Source organism: Natrix helvetica, assembly GCF_964273705.1.
Source record: "Natrix helvetica genome assembly, chromosome: 2".
NCBI lineage: Eukaryota > Metazoa > Chordata > Lepidosauria > Squamata > Natricidae > Natrix > Natrix helvetica.
In genome coordinates this window covers 110677921-110697025 of record NC_138552.1, presented here as the reverse complement: position 1 = coordinate 110697025, position 19105 = coordinate 110677921, and the positions used below count along the sequence as shown (strand labels likewise).

The window sequence follows — 19105 nt, the reverse complement described above, 5'->3', positions numbered from 1 at the left end:
AATATAAAATAATGTTGGTTATGTAACAGTATACATGTGGTTATTTATTATGAAAATGAAATATATAAAAAACTTTATAATAGTTAGGGCTCCTCTTTTATAGGGAAACACCCACTATCAGTTTGCAGACCAAAAAGGGGTCTGGGAAGACTCCACTTCTCTCCGCAGTGAGTAAGGGCACCTCCTTCCACTAGCTTTACAACCGCAGTTTTTGGACTCTCTAAAGTCTGGGGAGACCTCTGTTTGCTTCCCAAAGGTAAGGATCTCCCCTTTTTTTAGGGCTTTGCTCAGTGACTTCCCAGGTAGTTGCCCAAGTTTAACTCATTCACTTTTCCATTCCGTTTTCACATACTCTCTCCCTAACAGAAGGTCCTGTGCTCTGACCTGACCTATACTTTCCAGGCTCTGTTGGTAGACCGGAGCCTTTCTGTGGCTGGGAAAGACACAGGGGGAGCAAGATCCAGCTGTGATTGGGAGAAGGGTCCTCTCACTCTCACACACAAGCATACACACATTTCCCTCACTTTACTGGGCTTTAAAAGTTGAAATTTAGAGGTACTCACCTTCTTTCCAAGCAGCCTTTGAGCTCAACACTCAAAACCCCTTCAAAACGTTTGTTCCAAATGGCCAAGGTCCAGGAAAACTCACCTACAGACTCAATGGATCTGCTGCCAGCAAGGTAGGATTACCTGGGCCAGGTTCATTGGTCAGGTTAGCTTGGAGTCCCATCTTTGGGTGCCAAATTGTTGGAAGAAGTGTCCATTTGGGTTCAGTTCCAAGTGGGGAGAAAAACACTGGAAACATGGAGGATTTGGAAAGATGGTTTAATGGTGGGCAGGATCACATGGGTTTTTGGGGTCATGGGCAATTGAGCCCATGGGTGAGAGAGAGAGATTTATACCCTCTCTTGGGCTTTGAACTTGCTTCCTGTTCCTGTGGCATGTATTCTGATTGGTTGTCAGTCTCCCATGGGGTCATGCAAGGGTAACTTTGTAGGCTGTCTTGAGTCCCAGGCTTGGTTGAACCTTGTTGGGTGGTGCAATCTTCCCAGGTGCCATGTAGCGAGATGGGTAGAGGGCTAATTCTATTATGTCCTGAGGGTGAAGGTTTTTTGTTTTGTAAATAAGATGGCCCAGCCTTTTGTCTTGTAGATAGGTTGGTACCAGTCTTTCTGGGGCTATTAGCAAAGGTGGGGGCTAATTTCCAAGAGCATGTTTCTCCTTTTCTCATCCAGGGAGGTATAATATTCTGCCTTTTTAATATTTCCTAGAATATTTCATTCTTCTAGGAGAGGGGTGGGTGCTAATTTCCTACACCTAAAAGTCTTGAGCTCTGCACATTCTACTGTTCTTCTTGCCAAATAAATCCTGCAATTCACAGACTTTAGGCAAAGGAAACCTCTGACGTGATCAACGGTGAACAAAACTCTGCTGAATTATTGTATTCCTTTGCCCTATTTTAACTAACACCAGGTAAAAGCATTTGCAAGACAACAAAACTTATTTCTGAAGAAAGAGGCTCCAAAACCCAGAGTATACATTTTTAAAATCTTTTTTTATTTTAAAATGTGTTCCATTCCCTTTTCCATATCATATTTCCTTCACTTGCTTGAATATTATTGACAATTTTACAAAGCGACACAAGCTGCAGGGTTTTTTTTTTGTTTCTTTGCATCAAACAAGAATCTCAAACAACAACATTGAAAAAATATACAATATTATATATATATATAGTATTTTGGGAATTCTGATGTACCCCTTGTGTTGTCCCTGCTACATTCCCATTTCTCTCTGCCTTGCTTACATAGCATGCCAATTCATTTCATCCTTCTCAAGTGTGGTGGCAATCCTAAACTGGGAATTGAGTCAGGGGGCCCTGCCCCACCAGTCCAAGCAAAAAGCTTGTAAGTTGAGAAGAATTAGGAATTTTAGGCGAGAGAAGGGCTCTTCTTCTGAGCCCTGCTGTTTGATTGTTTTTAATGAAGATCAAAATGGATACATTTTGGGCCCAGGGAAGCACTAACCTCAAGAGGCAGAGCAGAACCAGAGCAAAATCAATGGCTAACGCAGGATAAAATATACAGTAATGCTCTTGCAGAGCTCTCAATTGTTTCAATGAGCTAAGGAACTCCCTTGAAGATTGACCCCCCATAGTAATTTAGAGGGAGAATATGTCAACTACGTCTTTTGCCTCATGCACCAAAACTGTCCTCGCCAGTCCACTGTGCAAACAATGGAGAAAACAGGAGGAAGGGGAGGGAGTAAAATGTAAATAGAGAAAATGTGTAGAAACAGGCCATATCCCCAATTATTAAATATAAGCATGACCTTTTGGTGACGGTCCGCTTTTACCCCATCCACTATATCCCTCTAGTAGCGACGAGAGGCATCATGCTTGCCCACAATGCGCCGCTCATCAATGGCATTGCTGGCTAGGCTATCTGGTGATTCAGAATCGCTGCTGTCTTCCTCTTCAGCTGCTTCCCTGGCTTTGGATTCATTGGCCTCTGCTACTCTCTCCTGGCAGCTCTGGTATGACTGCGGAAGAGAAAGGATACAGGGAGTGATCCAAGTTAAAACATGGCCTCTTCCCACCTGTCCATCCCTTCTTTCACTCACCTCCATGGGGTTGACAATAATGGTGAGAGCAGAGTCATCCCAGAACATCTCGTTCTCCTTGGCTCTGGCACTCCCCTGGCTTCCCGCAGACTCCCCAGCACCCTCCCGTTCACTCCCTCGCCTGTGCAAGGAATGGATGCGCAGAACACCTAGGATGACCATCAATGCCAGGAACCCCACGCATACCACAATGATTATAGTGGCAGCACTAGGAACCACTGCAGAATAGAAAAGAGAAGAGAGAGAGAGTTGGGGAAAGAATGTTTGGTGGGCACTTTTGAGGGGGAGGGTCATATAAAATGCATGAACAACTTTTTGCAGGAGGCAAAAATCTATTGAGAATGAAAATGTTAAGAGAGATGGCATAAATATACAAAAAGGATCCCCAAATGGGTGGCAGGTACAAAGGCTTGATCGCTGTGTTAGAGTCAGATACCTTGGAAAGCAAGGGTACGTGGAAAATATTACTCACAAAAATCGAAATAGCAGTAGAATGTTTAAAACCTTTCAGGATGGTACAGTTACCTGTGCTCATAAGCAGGTGTGGAAAAGCAGTAGCTTGTGCCTGTAAAAAGTAAAAGGTAAAGGAGTCCCTGCAGATTTTACTCTTCCAGGTGACTAGCTCTTCTCCGTTTCAAGGGCCACTGAGTCAGCACTGTCTGAAGACATTTCTAAGGTCATGTGGCTAGCATGACTATTACCTTCTCACAGAAATGGTACCTATTTATCTACTTGCATTTGCATGCTTAGAACTGCTATGTTGGCAAGAGTGGGGATGAGAGCTCACCCCATCACATGTCTCAGGTCTCAAACCTAGGCTGCCAGCTTTCCAGGTGACAAGGCCAGCATCTTAACCACCGAGCCTTCACACTGCCTTCTGTGCCTGTTAAGCAGGTGTGGAAAAAACAGTCGGCAAGGGAGGGAATCCATTTTCCTTCTCCCCATTTTACTTAAAGAGGAACTCAGAGGAACATTTGAGGCCAAACCACCCACACCGAATCCAGTTGTCTTCATTTTTCCGAATGGTTACATTTATCTTCACCCAGGTTTACAAAAGTCAGGTTATGCTGCCTTTGAAGAGACAGCGACATGAAGTGCTACAGTAATTCTGTAATGGAGAAAATAAAGGTAACAAATAGAAACGTGTGGTTTAGTGGTTAAAATGCCAGGCTACAAACCAGTGAGTTCTAGACTCACCTTCGGTACGAAGCCTGCTGCTGACCTTCAGGCTCCCTCTCAGCCTTAGGAAGGAAACACGCAAACCATTTCCAAAAACCCTTGCCAAGAAAACTGTGTCCAGACGGTCACGAGAAAAACTTACTCAAAGGCATAAAAAGAAAAAGCTTTTTACCTCCCAGTCTTTACCAGGGTCAATCTGAGTTCCTTTCTTTGCTTAATTCTATCAGACCCAAACTGATCTCCCTGCGAGCCCAAATAACCAAAGATGATGAGTCATGAGCCCAAGGGCAACTCTAGTAGAGCAATTCAAATATCCCACCGTCAATCAGCCTGATGTCCTCAACACTCCCTTCTCTTCCTGTTTCCCAACCCTGCTGCTGTTGCTCCTGAAAGGGCAGTTTTCCCCAACAATAGAAATAACCCCAGGGACAGAGGCAAGAACCTGCCTGGCTTTCCTTAAATTGCCCAGCAAATTGGATTTCCCTTCCCCTTTTATAACAACTTTCTTGTTGTCCGGGGATGGGGGTGGTGTCCCTCTTTCTTGTAAGGAACCCATCTATCAATGTAATAAACGTGATTGTTTCTCCTGGGCATTGGGTTCTTCTACACTTCTGAACACAGTTCAGCCTCAAGGTTATCAAGGGTTATTAAATGCTTTATGGCAAAAGGTATCTTCTCGCCAATCACCAGGATCCAAAGATTAATCACAGCAATGCAGTTTTGCTCAAATATATTCTGAATGCAATTATTGGCTGCTTGTGAAATCTGGGCAAGTGGTCTTATTTTACCTCTTCTATACTGGGCTTAATTCAGTGGTGGGAATCAAAGAATTTAACAACCGCTTCTCTGCCCTAATGACTGGCTGGGTAGGCCTGGCTGGGTGGTTATGCGACTGGGTGGATGTGGTCAACTTGACATCACTGCACTAAGTGTACACGCCAGAACATTATTACCACATTAAAAGCATATATTATGACAAAGAAAGCTCTCAGGAGAAGCAAACGCTCACATATTATACAATGACCTCCCACTTAGAAATAAAAATATTTCTCATTTAATCACCAAGCTGGGGTCCTTGGTAAGTATCCCAAAGAGAAGAGGTGCCTGCTCATATGCATCTCCAAACTTTGCCCGGGTAAAGGAAAAGAAAGGCACGTTCAAAGGAGCAAAGGCCATTACACCCGGGAGAAGGAAGAGAGAGAAGCCAGGGTTTCTCTGAGAAGAAGCAGCCCAACACATACCCTGAAGCCAAGCCCACCCACCCACCAAGAGTGTGCTGGCTCTCGCTCACCCGGCTGTCATGACCACATTGTAAATGACTAGATAGGCCATTGCTAAGGCGCCAGGGCCTTTCTGCCACCGGACTGCTGAGGCTGCAGGCTCCTGCTCATGGTCCCTAGTTGTCTCCCAGCCACAATAGATGAGGTGCCTCCTCCCCAGGCCCCCATTCATTTCCCCCCAACAGCCGGATTAACCTAGACTAAAGCCAGCCACATGAGGAGTGGCTGGGAGGAGAGGGGCGAGGGGCAGGGCGAGGGCCAAGCCAAGCCAATGGTGTTAGCTACTGGTTTGGCCAAACTGGTGCAAACCGACTGAATCCCACCACTGGCTTAATTTATTCCTTGATGCATGTAAGACTCTCTTGAAGAATTATTTCTCGATTTAGAGACGACCTAAGGTATTCCCTCTTCTTTACTATAATTGCTTTGAATAAAATTATATGGAGGAATCCATTTGGGGTCTTCTGGGTCTTATCTGTTCAGGCCCTAAAATTGTTATCTGCTAACTTGCTTTCTTTAGTTACCATTCCATAGTCTGTATTTTGTATATCAACTGGTACATACTAGAATTACGGTGGACATTAGCCAGACTATGCCCGGAAAGCTCTGGAGGCAGATGGTGGCCTCGGTGCGTGAACTGCTGGCCACTCATAATGTGGTTGGGATGAGCGCCTTGATTCATATTGTGGAGGACATTCACCTGTAGAGAGAAATTAACTAAGTTCAAATTACGTTATATCCAACTGGTTCTACTTCAGTTATTCACAACTTTTGAGTGTCACAAACTCTCTTGTGAAACTTACCTCAACAGTGAACTCATTGCTGGAGTAACGGCCATTCATCTCAGTGCAAGAAAGACGAAACTTTCTTTCATAAAGGGCTGCTCCACGGTGGATACAATAGGAGATCTGGTGAAGGATTTCTTCATACACAGCTATGCTCTCCACCCCTAGATGTGGGAAAAGAACATCAAGACTCAGGTGTGAAAAAGGATGGCAAGTGGACCAGTGGTGGGATTCAAAAATTTTTACTACTGGTTCTGTGGACGTGGCTTGGTGGGCCTGGTGTGGCTTGCTGGGTGTGGCTTGCTGGGCGTGGCAGGAGAAGGTTACTGCAAAATCCCCATTCCCTCCCAATCAGCTGGGACTCGGGAGGTGGAGAATAGATGGGGGACAGGGCCAGTCAGAGGTGGTAGTTACCAGTTCTCCGAATTACTCAAAATTTCTGCTACCGGTTCTCCAGAACTGGTCAGAACCTGCTGAATTACCACCTCTGGACCATGTTCAAACTTGGCTGTTTTTCTTCTCTGTGTTTCATGAGATGTTATTACATTTTACTTTATATTAAATTTATAAACTGATGGGATGGGATGGGATGGGGATGGGGAGAGGAGGGAGGGAGGGAGGGAAGGGAAAGGAAGGGGAGGGGAAGGAGGGAAAGGGAGGGGAAGTTTAGTTAGAAGACTAAACTTAATTTACAAATAAAGAAAATGCCTGGTGTGAAATACTATGAAAGACATCATGGAAAAAACAGGAAAATGGCTACTTAACCTTTACTTTGCCACTGCTTTTTCATTCCCTCCTCTGTTCATATTTCTCAGGACAGAAAAACCTAGACTGTTTACCTCACTAGCATCTAGAATCCTGCAGCAGGAAATGATCAATGCAGCCAATCTACAACTATTCTTTATCCCATCACTTAACTTTCTTACAAGCTGCACATGAGGCCACCCAAACTCATCCTTCTAAAGCTTTTCCCCCCTCAGTGCTCCATTTCTCCCCAAGACCAATTGTATTACTGTTTTGAGTTAATTGTGTGCTGTATGGGTGGGAGGGAGGGAATTTAGTGTTAGGAAAGCAACTGGATAAACTTCCAATTAGGAAACTAAAATGAACCTAGAAGAGACATGGGGTAGAGAGAAAAAGCTCTGCAGGGATGGGTGCCAGAAATTAGTCTTACAGACAAGCCAATAAGCAAAGTAACTGTAACTGGAGAGAAAAACACAAAGACAGAGAAAAAGAGACTGCATTGATAATAACAAAAGGTTTTTGATTTGCTGAAATTGAGGCCTACATGATTTTGTCTGCAGTACTTTAATGTTGCTGCAAGAGCTCTCTTCAGTCCAATTGGGGTTGGACCAAGATAACAGCAGCAGCAGCAGCATAAAGAAGTATTGGGATTTTGTGTTGTGCTAAGTTGGGAGGATGGCAGTCAGGGTTATGCGAAAGATCAGTCAAGGAATTAATGTAGAAATTGAAACGGGAAGGGCCCAAAATATATTCCTGATGCTCCTTTTTTAAACTTACTGAACCCAATAAAGTCCCTTGGGGGATACACCTCACTTTTAAGGATGAGTTGGGACATAATTTTTGAATGAAGTAGAGGAGGCATCTAATGGTACTTTTTAATTTTTCCCAGAGGGTATTTCTGAATATTGGGTCAAAGTCTTGCTTAAAGTTGAAAAAGGAAGTTTTTTAGATGCTTGTTTTTGTACAAAGTAATAAAACATCAAAATATGATCAATTGTTCATCTCCCTTCCCTGAATCCAGCCTGCCTTTAATTATGCCCTCTGAGATTATCCAGCCTTGAGGTTTGTAGTTTAGGTGCTCAGCATATAACTTGCTAAGAACACTCAATAGACTTATGGGTCTTTAGTTCCATGGGTCATTTTTATTGCCCTTTTTATAGATTGGTTCAATAATTGCCATTCCCCAGTCTCTTGGCATATAACCAGTCTGGTCTATAAATGTGAAGAGAGATGCTCAAAGGGTGCCCACCAGCTATGGCTCTCTTTAATTATTTCGAGTAGAACACAATCAGCAGCAGGAGTGCTTCAATAATAAACTTTTCACCAATTGCTCCACAGAATGCCTAATGTGGTTCGCAAAGCATAAGGCACTTAGGAAGAAGGAGAAGAATAAGAAACTGAAAACTTCCCTCTTACTTTTATAGCCCTTTGTTAGTAGAGCTTCGAGAACATTGGAGCACTCCGACTGTCAAGGAAGAACTGTACCCCCTATTTGACATTCTCAGTCGTGTGAATTATATATACAGTGCCAAAGGTCCTCTCTCTGCCATTGCCATACTAATGTCTGAGCAGAGCACTAACAGGTAACTATCAAACAAAATAAAGGGTAGCATTTGGGGTGGCGTTTTGGAATATTACCATTTTTCCATTGCCTACCACCCTAAAATGGAATTTCTCTTAATGGCTTGTTTCCAAAACATTATCATACTTGAGCTAAGCTAAGGAGAAAATAAGACTAGAGAGAGAGAGAGAGACTTTTTATAAATACCCCATCAATATAATTTATTTCCATTAACATTTATAATGTATACTATAATGAAGTGCAATAAGATGAAATATGATACAGTATGTGACATGATACAATAGACCAGTGTTTCTGAACCTTGATAACTTTAAGATGTGTGGATTTCAATTCCCAGAATTTCCAGCCTGCATGTTCTTGGGTGGGATCCTGGCTGGCAAAGTCTGAAAGTTGAAGTCCAAACATCTTAAATATGCCAAAACTGAGAAACACTGGTCTAGAGAATTAGGACAGATATGACTTTAAAATAAGGATATGCTATTATTTCTGCTAGTTTGACCATGTTCATGCAACATTTTCTACTTGACAGAACAAGAGTTTTAGTTTCTTTAGGGCAGGGGTGTCCAAACTTGGGAACTTTAAGACTTGTGGACTTCAACTCCCAGAATTCCCCAGCCAGCATGTCTTAAAGTTCCCAAGTTTGGACACCCCTGCTTTAGGGACTTTGAGCATTTCAGGATGTTGACACAAAGGAGATGGATAATGGCAAAAGAAAAATAACTATTCAGGTGATGCATACCTGTGACAGTGAGATAGGCTGAAGTATTCATGAGCTCCAGACCTCGCTGCTGGAGGGAGGCTCCGTCCAAGACCAGATATTCTCGTTCAGGATCCAATTCTTCTCCAATCAGGGAGATCTCACAACCATCGAGGTTGTGAACAATCTCATCTGACATTCGTGTATCTGCCACTGCCAGGAAGGAAAAACATTAGGGAAGAAAATAAAACAGATGTAATTGTTGTATGAAGGTAAAAAAATCCTTAATTTTATAAAAAGCTGAGGTGTGTACAATTTGCACTGGAAATCCAAGCAAATCATACTTTGGGCAAGATAAATTATTTTAAGTATCAAAATAATACCTTTAATGAGAGCACAATAAATTTTTAATTTCAAGACAATAATGACTTTTCAGAGTATAAGACGCACCAAGGTTTTGAAGAGGCATTTTTTTAAAAAAGGTAGTTAGGTAGATAGAGGGAGAGAGAGGGAGAGAGAGGGAGAGAGGGAGAAATACAGTAGGGTGGGAGGGAGGGAGAGTAGGTAGGTTGGAAGGTAGATAGAGGGAGAGAGAGAGAGAGGGAGAGAGGGGGGAGAGAAAGAAATACAGTAGGGCGGGAGAGAGAGAGAGTAGGTAGGTAGGTAGATAGATAGAGGGAGAGAAGGAGAAATACAGTAGTTAAGGAGGGTGGGAGAGAGAGTAGGTAGGTAGGTAGAGGAGGGGAGAGAGAGCAATACAGTAGGTAGGTAGGGGAGAGAGAGAGTAGGTAGGTAGGTAGGTAAGTAGAGGGATAGAGAGAGTGAGAGAGAAATACAGTAGGGAGGGAGGGAGGGAAAGAGAGTAGGTAGGTAGGAAGGTAAATAGAGGGATATATATATAGAGAGAGACAGAGAGAAATACAGTAGGTAGGGAGGGAGGGAGAGAGAGAGTAGGTAGGTAGGTAGGTACTGTAGATAGATAGGTAGAGGGAGAGAGAGAGAAATACAGTAGGGAGGGAGGGAGGGGGAGAGAGTAGGTAGGTAGATAGGGGGATAGACATAGAGAGAGAATACAGTAGGTAGGTAGGGGGAGAGAGGGATATATATATATATAGAGAGAGAGAAAGTGAGAGAAATACAGTAGGTAGGTAAGGAGAGAGAGAGAGTAGGTAAGTACTATGGGTAGGTAGGTAGAGGGATAGAGAGAGAGAGAGATAAAATACAGTATGCAAACCTCCCCAAGACGGCCCATTTTTTTCAAATAAAAGGCACGAATAGCTTTGGGGGGGGGGGCTTGCAGTGTGCTCAGGGGGGGGGGGCAAAAAAGAGCAAAAATGGCCCATCTTTCCTTCTGCTATTGGTAAACTTAACAATAAGTACATTGTGCTTTATAGCCTTTTGCTATTTTCTGTTTCCATCCTTCTTTCTCCTCTGAGAGGAAAGGAAAGGCTAGGTTTAGTTTATATATTACATTAAACTACTGTTTGGTTAACTATCATTTATTAGACAAATCACTATTACACTAAATTAATCCCAAGCATTCCAAAAACGTCATCATCCTCCAGCTATATCTTGTGGTTCTGAAAACCTCCATGATCAAACCATTAACATTTGGAGGCCCAATGTTCAACTGTACAGTGTTACCCCCTTTTTAAATGAATTAGCCTTCAAATAGCTATGCTAAGCTTCTGGTAAGTTTGTCTGAAGTAAAACATCACCCGAAGAAAAAACGTCTCTTCCAAGTCGTTCCATAGCATTGGTGCAACTTATTAGCACTGCTACGCTCCTAGGATCCCCGCCAAAGCCAAAAACAGTTCAGCAAAATTGTTTTCTCTTTCCAATGCCTGGCTCTTCCTCGCCCTGCTGTGTCCCACAGCATCTGTGTCAGGAGACGTGTCCCTCAACTGACCTGTGCCGTGCCAGTTCTCATCCTTCTTGGCTTCCACCTGATGCGAAATGGAGCAAGAAATCTGGAGGTCGGGAAAAAGGAGAACTCCCTCCGTATCTTCAAAGTCAGAAGCAGGCCGGGCAAAGTGGGAACTGCCACGCAGTGAGATCTGTGGAGCATCTGGCTGAAGCACAACCACGTAGCCTTCCACGTCTGGTATAGAGACACACGATTCTTCACTAAAGCACCTAAAGAGGGTAAGAAAGAATCCATGAGGCCCTCCTTGCCTCGTTCTCTGCCAAGGTGAATTCAATCTAAATTGGGTGCACGGCTGTTTTGTTTTAAAAGAAAGTCTATAGTGTATCCCAGCCTTGGCATACTCCTTTTCAGCTGATAGCGCTTAACATCAACAAAAATTAAATAAGAAAGAAATCCATTTTAAAAGATAAAAACAGAGAGAGAGACAGCAGCCTAAAAACAAAGGGACAGCTATCACAAATAGGTAGATCACACAGTTTGGCCTGCTGAAGCTTCTGGCTTATTTAATTATATATTTGCTTTCGTCCTGCTTTTTAAACAATTTCTGTATACAGATGGCTTATAATCTAAGCAGATCAGGATTTCTGTAATGCGAAACGAAGTGATTATACATAAATAGGCATTTATATTTACTTTGGTCTGGGCTAATCGTTCTGAGCTGGTGCTTTTCCATGACAATTTAGCCACAGAATCTTGGCTCCCTGGCCAATGACTGAGACTAGAATGTCCTGCTCAGTCCCAGGGCAATTACCCTTAGCTGCTGCGTATTCTATCTGGCAGACAAAAAGAATCGCACAGTTGTGTTTGTGATACTATTGCACATTCTTCTCCAGGAGAAAAATAGTTCTGCTTTTCTGTTTGGATTATTTGTATAAGAGCTAAAGCTATCAGTCGGAGCCGATAGCTCCAAGAAGAAGGAGAAGGAGAAGATTTCATTGGTCTGTCTTATCCTCCGCTTGTTCAGTGTAAATTCAACATTTTCACCTGAAAGCCTTTTTGCGTTCCTAATCAAGAGAGCCAGTTTGAAATTAAGAGGCTTGTTCTTCCTTAGGCATGAAAGCCATATGGGTGACTTTGGGCCAGTCGGTCACTCTGAGTTCAACTTATGACTAGGCATATAAGCCCTCAAGCAAAGGGCATAGAGCAGGGGTGTCCAAACTTGGCAACTTTAAGACTTGTGGACTTCAACTCCCAGAATTCCCCAGCCAGCTCTGCTGGCTGGGGAATTCTGGGAGTTGAAGTCCACAAGCCTTAAAGTTGCCAAGTTTGGACACCCCTGGCATAGAGCAACACACAGAGAGGATAAAAATCAAATAATAAATAAATGCAAATAAAATAATCCGGAGCAAATACAATGCCGTGAGTAAAATACAAATGAAAACACACATAAACGCGGTCTTGGTTTCATTCTCATTTGTACCATAAACCCAACAGCTAAATGTAGAGCTTTGGCTGTCATTTTTTTAGCTCCAAGTGGCTGTTCATAACAACAGTTTTGGGGTTAGGATTTAGGCCAGAGAAAGACCCCCCATCTTTTTTAAAAAAAAAACAACGTTATTTTTCCAATTCAAATCTTACCAACCATCAAGAAAATAAGACAAAGAGAGAGGGCTAAGTCCCATCATCTGATCCCCACTCAGTCCTCCAGAGGCTTTGGACTGAAAACAAATTGATTTCCAGTATCTAATTATCCTGGCATATCATTAACATGTACCTAAAGTAGGGAGAATACATAGCTCACATTTTTTACAGATGTTGTTCTAGGAACAAATAATCACTTGTGAAAGACTGTGAACCTCACTTGGTTTCTCCTGCCACTACATAATATTTTCACCTTCCATAAAGAAATCATTACCAAAAGATTTGTTTTCTCTTTGCCTCCATCTTTTCCCCCTACATCCCCCTCTTTCCTCACCCTAAAAGGCCCCAGTTGCCTTTTTAAAGCACACACACACTGCAAGCAAAGAAGTAAATTGACAATTGGGGTGACAGAGCAGCATCGGCTCCGAAATATAAACAAGAGTTACAGCTGTCAGGAGGCTGTTGCATAGCTTCAGTGATCCCACTTACTTGACAGCGGTGGTCAATTTGAGAGGCCGGACTCCAGGAGTAGCAAAGCGCAGGGAATTCATATAGGCCACATGCTGAATTGCCCGGTTGAAAGTTTCCACATCATCCCCCTCCAAAATAAGAAGGGACTGAGAGGGGTTGACATGCACCTGTGGGGAGAAGAGGAAGGCAGCTGTGAGGCAGTTTTGCTGGAAGTATTAAGGGCTGCTGTCAAGAGACATGAGGAGACTCTCCGGTGGGCAGGAGCAGGCACGATCCGGGAAGCCAAGCCAAGGTGCTAACAGGGCAGGAAGGAAGATCATGCCACCAGAAGGCAGGGGAAGGTATACCTTCATCCCTTTGCCAAGGCTGTCAAAGTCGCTGTAGTCCAGCCCTTCACGACAGGCATAGAGACACTCTATCACCTCCCGGCTCTCAAGGCTGCCAGGGCGAATAGTGAAGCCAGCCAGATAACCATGGAAGAAGTGATGAATCGGCAGAGAGTCTCCTAAAGGAGGATACAGGAGGAGGGGTGGTGTGAGAGACAGGTGAAGAGACAGGAGAAAAGAGAAGAGAAAAGGAGGAAGCATGGCAAGAGCGACAGCGAGGGGAGGAGGGAAAGAGTCTTGGATAGGCAGCCAGATGAGAAGCAGAGCAACTGCCCCGTAGAAGATGGAGGGTGGCATATTGTGCAGAGCCAGTTTTCTCTTGGTGTTTACAGGGAAGAATCGGTTCCCCAAAGCTACCCCATCTCTTAACACCCAACCATAGCTCAGATTCGGTGGAAATTTTAACTGTGTTCAGTCTCGGCTTCAGTCCCTCTCACAAGCTGCGAAACCACCATCCTATCCAGAAGCTGCTACACTGCTAGGCTATCATGGTGCCAAGACTTTCTTCCCAGATGAGAAGGGAAGGAAAAGATTGTGGGGAAGGGAAATCTCATGCATGAACAATGATGAGAGCCATGCTTGGTGGCACAAGGAATGTCGTGTACCTTGTCCCAAATCAGTGGAGTTCTCATTCCCTTTTATTTTTTCCTTGTTTCTCTCCTCTGCACAAGGAAAAACAAAATCAAAACACTGAATGAGTACTGTCTGTGACCAAGGAAGGCTTAGTATATAACTAAATCAGAAGCTAATGCTAAACATTTGAGATCTGAGAAATGAGCTTGCTGCTTCTAAACGCTAAAATTATTCAGAGGCACTACATTGTGTGAATATGTGAGGGGCTGGTGGAGAGAGGCCACAAAATCTTTCCAGAGCTTTCTACTTCCAAGCTGGGGTTCTGGAAAGCTGAAACGTTTTTTGGCTAAGAAAACACAATACTGATTGTTTCCATTCCTTGACAGCCAATTTGATCGTAGATATGTTACTAAATTGACTAAAACAAACTTTCTGTCTGGAATTAACCTAAGCTGTGGTCAGCCAATTACAGTATTTTATGGGCTTGGGCATGAATAATACTCGTATGACTATTGAAACCATTTCATTACATCAGGGGTGTCCAAACTTGGGAACTTTAAGACTTGTGGACTTCAACTCCCAGAATTCCCCAGCCAGCCATGCTGGCTGGGGAATTCTGGGAGTTGAAGTCCACAAGTCTTAAAGTTCCCAAGTTTGGACACCCCTGCATTACATTATCTGATAGAATTAAGCCTTTCTTGATATATATAAAAAAAGAAAACTCCACTTGCAAACCTAACCAACACCATCCCTTTATGCATTCCAGCTCTGGGAATATTTATATTGTTTTTGTAGTAAAACACGCAACGGACACATCTTCATGTAAAACTAACAGATGTGCTGATCCCTAGTGAAGCTATTCACAGTGTAATCTATGCTGTTAACTGGACAAATATACTTAGGTTTGATAATGGTTTTCTTTTTCTTTTTGCAAAAGGTTCTGTTTACTTGCTTCTTTCCTGGAAGTGTTTTGTTTTTTTTTCACTTTACATCTCTCTTTCCTTCTGTCCGCTTTTCATTTCTGCCATTAATGGACCTTACTTACCAGCCCAACATGCTCCAATCATGAGGGAAGATTTACGCCGCGGTGGGTGGATGAGACCATTGTCATGGATCAGAGCAGGGTCATAGGAGACACCATCTACGTAGAGTGTAACGGTGGGGAACTCCAGATTCAGAGCATAATGGTGCCACTCGTCATCGCAGACCTGCAGCCAGAAAAAAAGGGCACACTCCTGTGAGCCTGGTGCAAGCAAGAAAGAGCCTGGTGCAAGCAAGAAAGGGCACACTCCTGTGAGCCTGGTGCAAGCAAGATGGAGACAGCAAGGGAGCACATCAAGGCACCAGCAGCCGTCGTCTCACCTGCTCCAGTTTCCAGAGGAATTTGACAGGTCTTGCACTCTCCAGCAATGGCCAATACAGGAAAGCGATGCGACAGCCATGGACAGTTAAGGAGTAATGGGAGTACCCATCTTCTGCAGGTAGAGAGAAAGGAAACCAGGTGAATCAGCAACATGGTGATCTGCTTGTCCCCATTTATTGAGATTTTTTGCAGTGTCATTGATTTTAGTTGTCCTTATTTACCAGGAACAAGCTGTGATATCTGCTACTTGAGCCCAAAATAACATAGATTGCTCATTTTTAGAATGGTACAGCCAGTACACCTTTTTTTCCCTTAAGCTCTCAAAACAGCTGTATATGTCATGCCCTTACACACAAGGCTTACTTGATTTCCATTCTGAATGGGAGCAGTGAAGTGTTGTTGTTTTTTAAATTGTTACAGTGTATGTCTCACTGGAGAAAGCAATTGTGTTTGGAAAAGTTAGAGTAAAAGGAAACTAGGCTGCCAAAGAACAAGGCGGCTGGATACCATCAAAGCTGACACCAGCCAGAGCATAGAAAAACTCAAAGAAGCAGTGCAAAACTGGAAGATGTGGAGAGACCTGGCCCAAAGAATCACCAAGAATTGGACAGGATTGAATGGCTAACATCAACATCAACAACAGGGCATTTCATGTGTGGTTTTGCTTGTGCTGACCACCAGGAGGCAGTGCACGAACATTTTGTCCTATTTGGAATTCACCAGATAGACATAGCCACAGATCCTTCTATAGCAGGGGTCCCAACCAGTAATGATTTCCTCTTATCTTCGCTACCGGTTCGGAATGCATGCACAGAGCGCCCGTGATGACGTCTGAGCAGGTGGGTGGAGGCTCCCGCCGCCACCACTACCGGTTCGCTCAAACTGGGGCAAACTGGCAGAATACCACCTCTGGTCCCAGCCTGTGAACGATGGGCCATGAGGGGATTGCAACCAGCCACATAAATGATCGGCAACTGTGCGTGCATCTTCACTTGCACGAGCAGTGGGTGAGCATGGGCACGGGTGCTTCATTTGCGTGAGTGGTAGGCCCGCATGCATGCGCACTTGCTGGCTATTCCGGTAGAACTATCTCCTTCCAACCCACCGCCACCCTCGGTCCGTACAGCTGGAAAGGTTGGGGAACTCTGCTCTATAGGATTCAAACCCTTTGGAACTCACAGGCCATTAAACGTTAGCTATATAGTGCATTATATAGCTGAAGTTTAGCTATATACACAGCTATTACAGAGCCGTGGTGGCGCAGTGGTTAGAATGCAGTACTGCAGGCTACTTCTGCCGACTGCTGGCTGCCTGCAATTTGGCAGTTCAAATCTCACCAGGCTCAAGCCTTCCATCATTCTGAGGTCAGTAAAATGAGGACCCAGATTGTTGGGGGAAATATGCTGACTCTGTAAACTGCTTAGAGAGGACTGTAAAAGCACCATGAAGTGCTCCATAAGTCTAAGTGCTATTGCTAGTAGCTTTAGAAGTGATCCAAGCCTTGGTGCTCTGTGGTATTGTAGGAAGCCTTACTATACAGGGAGAGGTTATCTTTAGGATGGTATGTATAATCCCCCTTCTTTTTTCTTTAAACTCTCAAACCAGAAAGATGTAGAAATTACCACATGTCATGCCCTCATGAAAGGGGGATTTCTCTTATTTTTATATAATGGATATCTGTGGTGTTTCTATGGATAGTCATTATCAGGAGGCAGTGTGTGACCAGTTTAATACTGTGTGGGGCTGCTTGTTGTAAAATCTCATACAAAACTCTGAAAGGTAGGGGAAACCATCTAAAATCTCAGGCATTAAGGGATGACATAAGGGCCCCAAACAGGATGAAAGCAGTCACATATTGCCTCCTAGTGGTCAGCGTAAGTATAGCCTGACTTTATTTGCATGCCACGATAAATGGCAGTGAGGGAGAATATTGGCTTTCAAGCAGAAAGACCCGAATGCTAGAATTAGCTCAGTAATGACAATATATCATTCCAGTGGTTTGGCCTGCTTGTTCCAGAAGCAGAAAAAGACATTTAACTACAAAGTACAGTAAAGAATAATCCTCAGCAGCATGTAACAGGATAAGGGAAAGCTGAAAGTGTATATGAGCAGAAAAGTATTGTTTGCATTTCATTTTGACCTGGGTAATGTTGAAATCTCATTTTCATGAAAGTGGCACATTCATTTTCCTAATATTAGGGAACATTCTCTTCTTTGTTAGGTGGAGAATGAAATTGAGATAGAGGATTTCAACCTCCTTCCAGCACCAATTTTATTGATGTCACTCATTTGTGGTATACAACAGGTAAAAAAGCAAGCAAGCCACCAGTGTATAATAAAAGTCTGTGCTTAGTTTTCAAGAAAGAATAAATGTCCAATGTTAACAAAGAAGTTAACAAGTGGCTCTTATTTTAACTTATTTCACTGTGCACCTTTCACAATTACAGATAGTCCTCGCTTTATGACTATTTATTTAATGACCACTGAAGTTGCAGAGATGCTGAAAAAAGTGACTTGCAACCAGTCCTCACAGTTCCAACCATTACAGCACCTGTGGCGTCACATGATCAAAATTTGGGGCATTTGGCAATCAGCAAGTATTTACAATGACTGCAGCATCCCAAGATTACACAGTAGCCATTTGCAACCTTCCCAAGGATTTCCATCAAGCAAAATCAGTGGAAAAAGCTGGATTCATTTAATGACTGTGTAGTTCACTTAATGGCTGCATTGATTGGCTGAATGACTGCAGCAAAAGGTTGTATAAAATCAGGCATTTCTCACTTAACAACTGCATCAATTAGGGATGGAAGAACCAGTCTCAATTCTGGTCGTACGTCATGGACTCCTATATGCACCTGCATTGAGAGCCAACAGAAATTCCTCCTGAAGATCAAATGTAATTTCCTGATCCTCTTCACTTGTCATGGTTTCATATCTACATGTTGCAAACACGTTAGACATGATAGCCAAGAAACCTAAGGTGCAGAAACCCATTTTGATCCAATTTTGTCACCCCAAACAGAGATAAGAGCCCTAGTCTCAAAAGTAGCAAAGACTCTGCCCTGTGTGGACCTGCAAATCAAAGATGCTTTTACCCACATGCCAACACACATGCTTCATTTACTCGTACACAAAGTGCAATTAGTATTCATTGTGAGTGGAAACTATTTTAACACGCATTGCATTACAGCATTGAGAATGAATGCATTATCCCCAGGCTCCTTCCTCATAGCAATCAGGTATTAAAATCCATTCACTTAGGTCAATTGAGATCACTCCAGAGCCTCACTTAACTGCAACCTCTCTGTGGCAGGGAGAGACTCGGGAGCTTGGAAGAGCTGGGGAAGAACCCACAAAGACTCCTGGGTTCCTACAGGGTGCCACAACAGCAAAAGAGAAGGCATTGTGCAGCACCCTGCCAATGTCATCATGTGTGCCAAAACAGTGGGAAACCCATGCCAACAGCCACAAATGGTTTTATTCAATAGCAAAGGTGAGTTTTCATGGGAGATCAGCACTTTGGGGGAAAGGCGAGTTATCTAATGGTTTCCCACCTCCCCCAGTGAAATTGCCCCTTCAATAAAAAAGCTTTACACAACTTCAGCTAATATAGGTAGTCCTGAACATACGACCACAACTGAGCCCAACATTTCCATTGCTAAGCAAACTAGTTGTGAGTTTTGTCTCATTTTATGATCTTTCTTGCTACAGTTATTAAGTGAACCACTGCTGTTGTTACATGGTTGTTAAGTGAATCTGGCTTGGTTTGTTAGAAGGTCGCAAAAAGGATCACATGACCCTGGGACACTGTAGCCATCATAAATACATTCCAGTTGCCAAGTGTCTGATGTTTGACCATGGAGACCCTGCAATGGTCACAAGCCATTATTTCTCAGTGCCATTGTAACTCCAAATG

The 19105-nt window shown here is 43.4% G+C and overlaps 1 protein-coding gene across 2 annotated transcripts in view; it reads right to left on the bottom strand.

The window, feature by feature from the left end:
- Positions 1–1535: 1535 nt before the first annotated feature.
- Positions 1536–19105, bottom strand: part of CLSTN3 (calsyntenin 3) — a 37045-nt gene continuing 19475 nt past the window's right edge. The window contains exons 8-18 of one of the 2 annotated variants that reach the window (XM_081943031.1): positions 15186–15298; positions 14869–15031; positions 13856–13912; positions 13212–13369; positions 12883–13031; positions 10795–11021; positions 8928–9098; positions 5881–6026; positions 5642–5777; positions 2619–2836; positions 1536–2537 (exon numbers count right to left, since the gene is read on the bottom strand). In XM_081943031.1, coding sequence (XP_081799157.1) covers positions 2370–2537; positions 2619–2836; positions 5642–5777; positions 5881–6026; positions 8928–9098; positions 10795–11021; positions 12883–13031; positions 13212–13369; positions 13856–13912; positions 14869–15031; positions 15186–15298 — 1706 coding nt within the window. In that variant the 3' untranslated portion in view covers positions 1536–2369. The remainder of the gene's footprint in view (positions 2538–2618; positions 2837–5641; positions 5778–5880; positions 6027–8927; positions 9099–10794; positions 11022–12882; positions 13032–13211; positions 13370–13855; positions 13913–14868; positions 15032–15185; positions 15299–19105) is intronic. The other variant, XM_081943032.1, reaches the window with a different exon arrangement.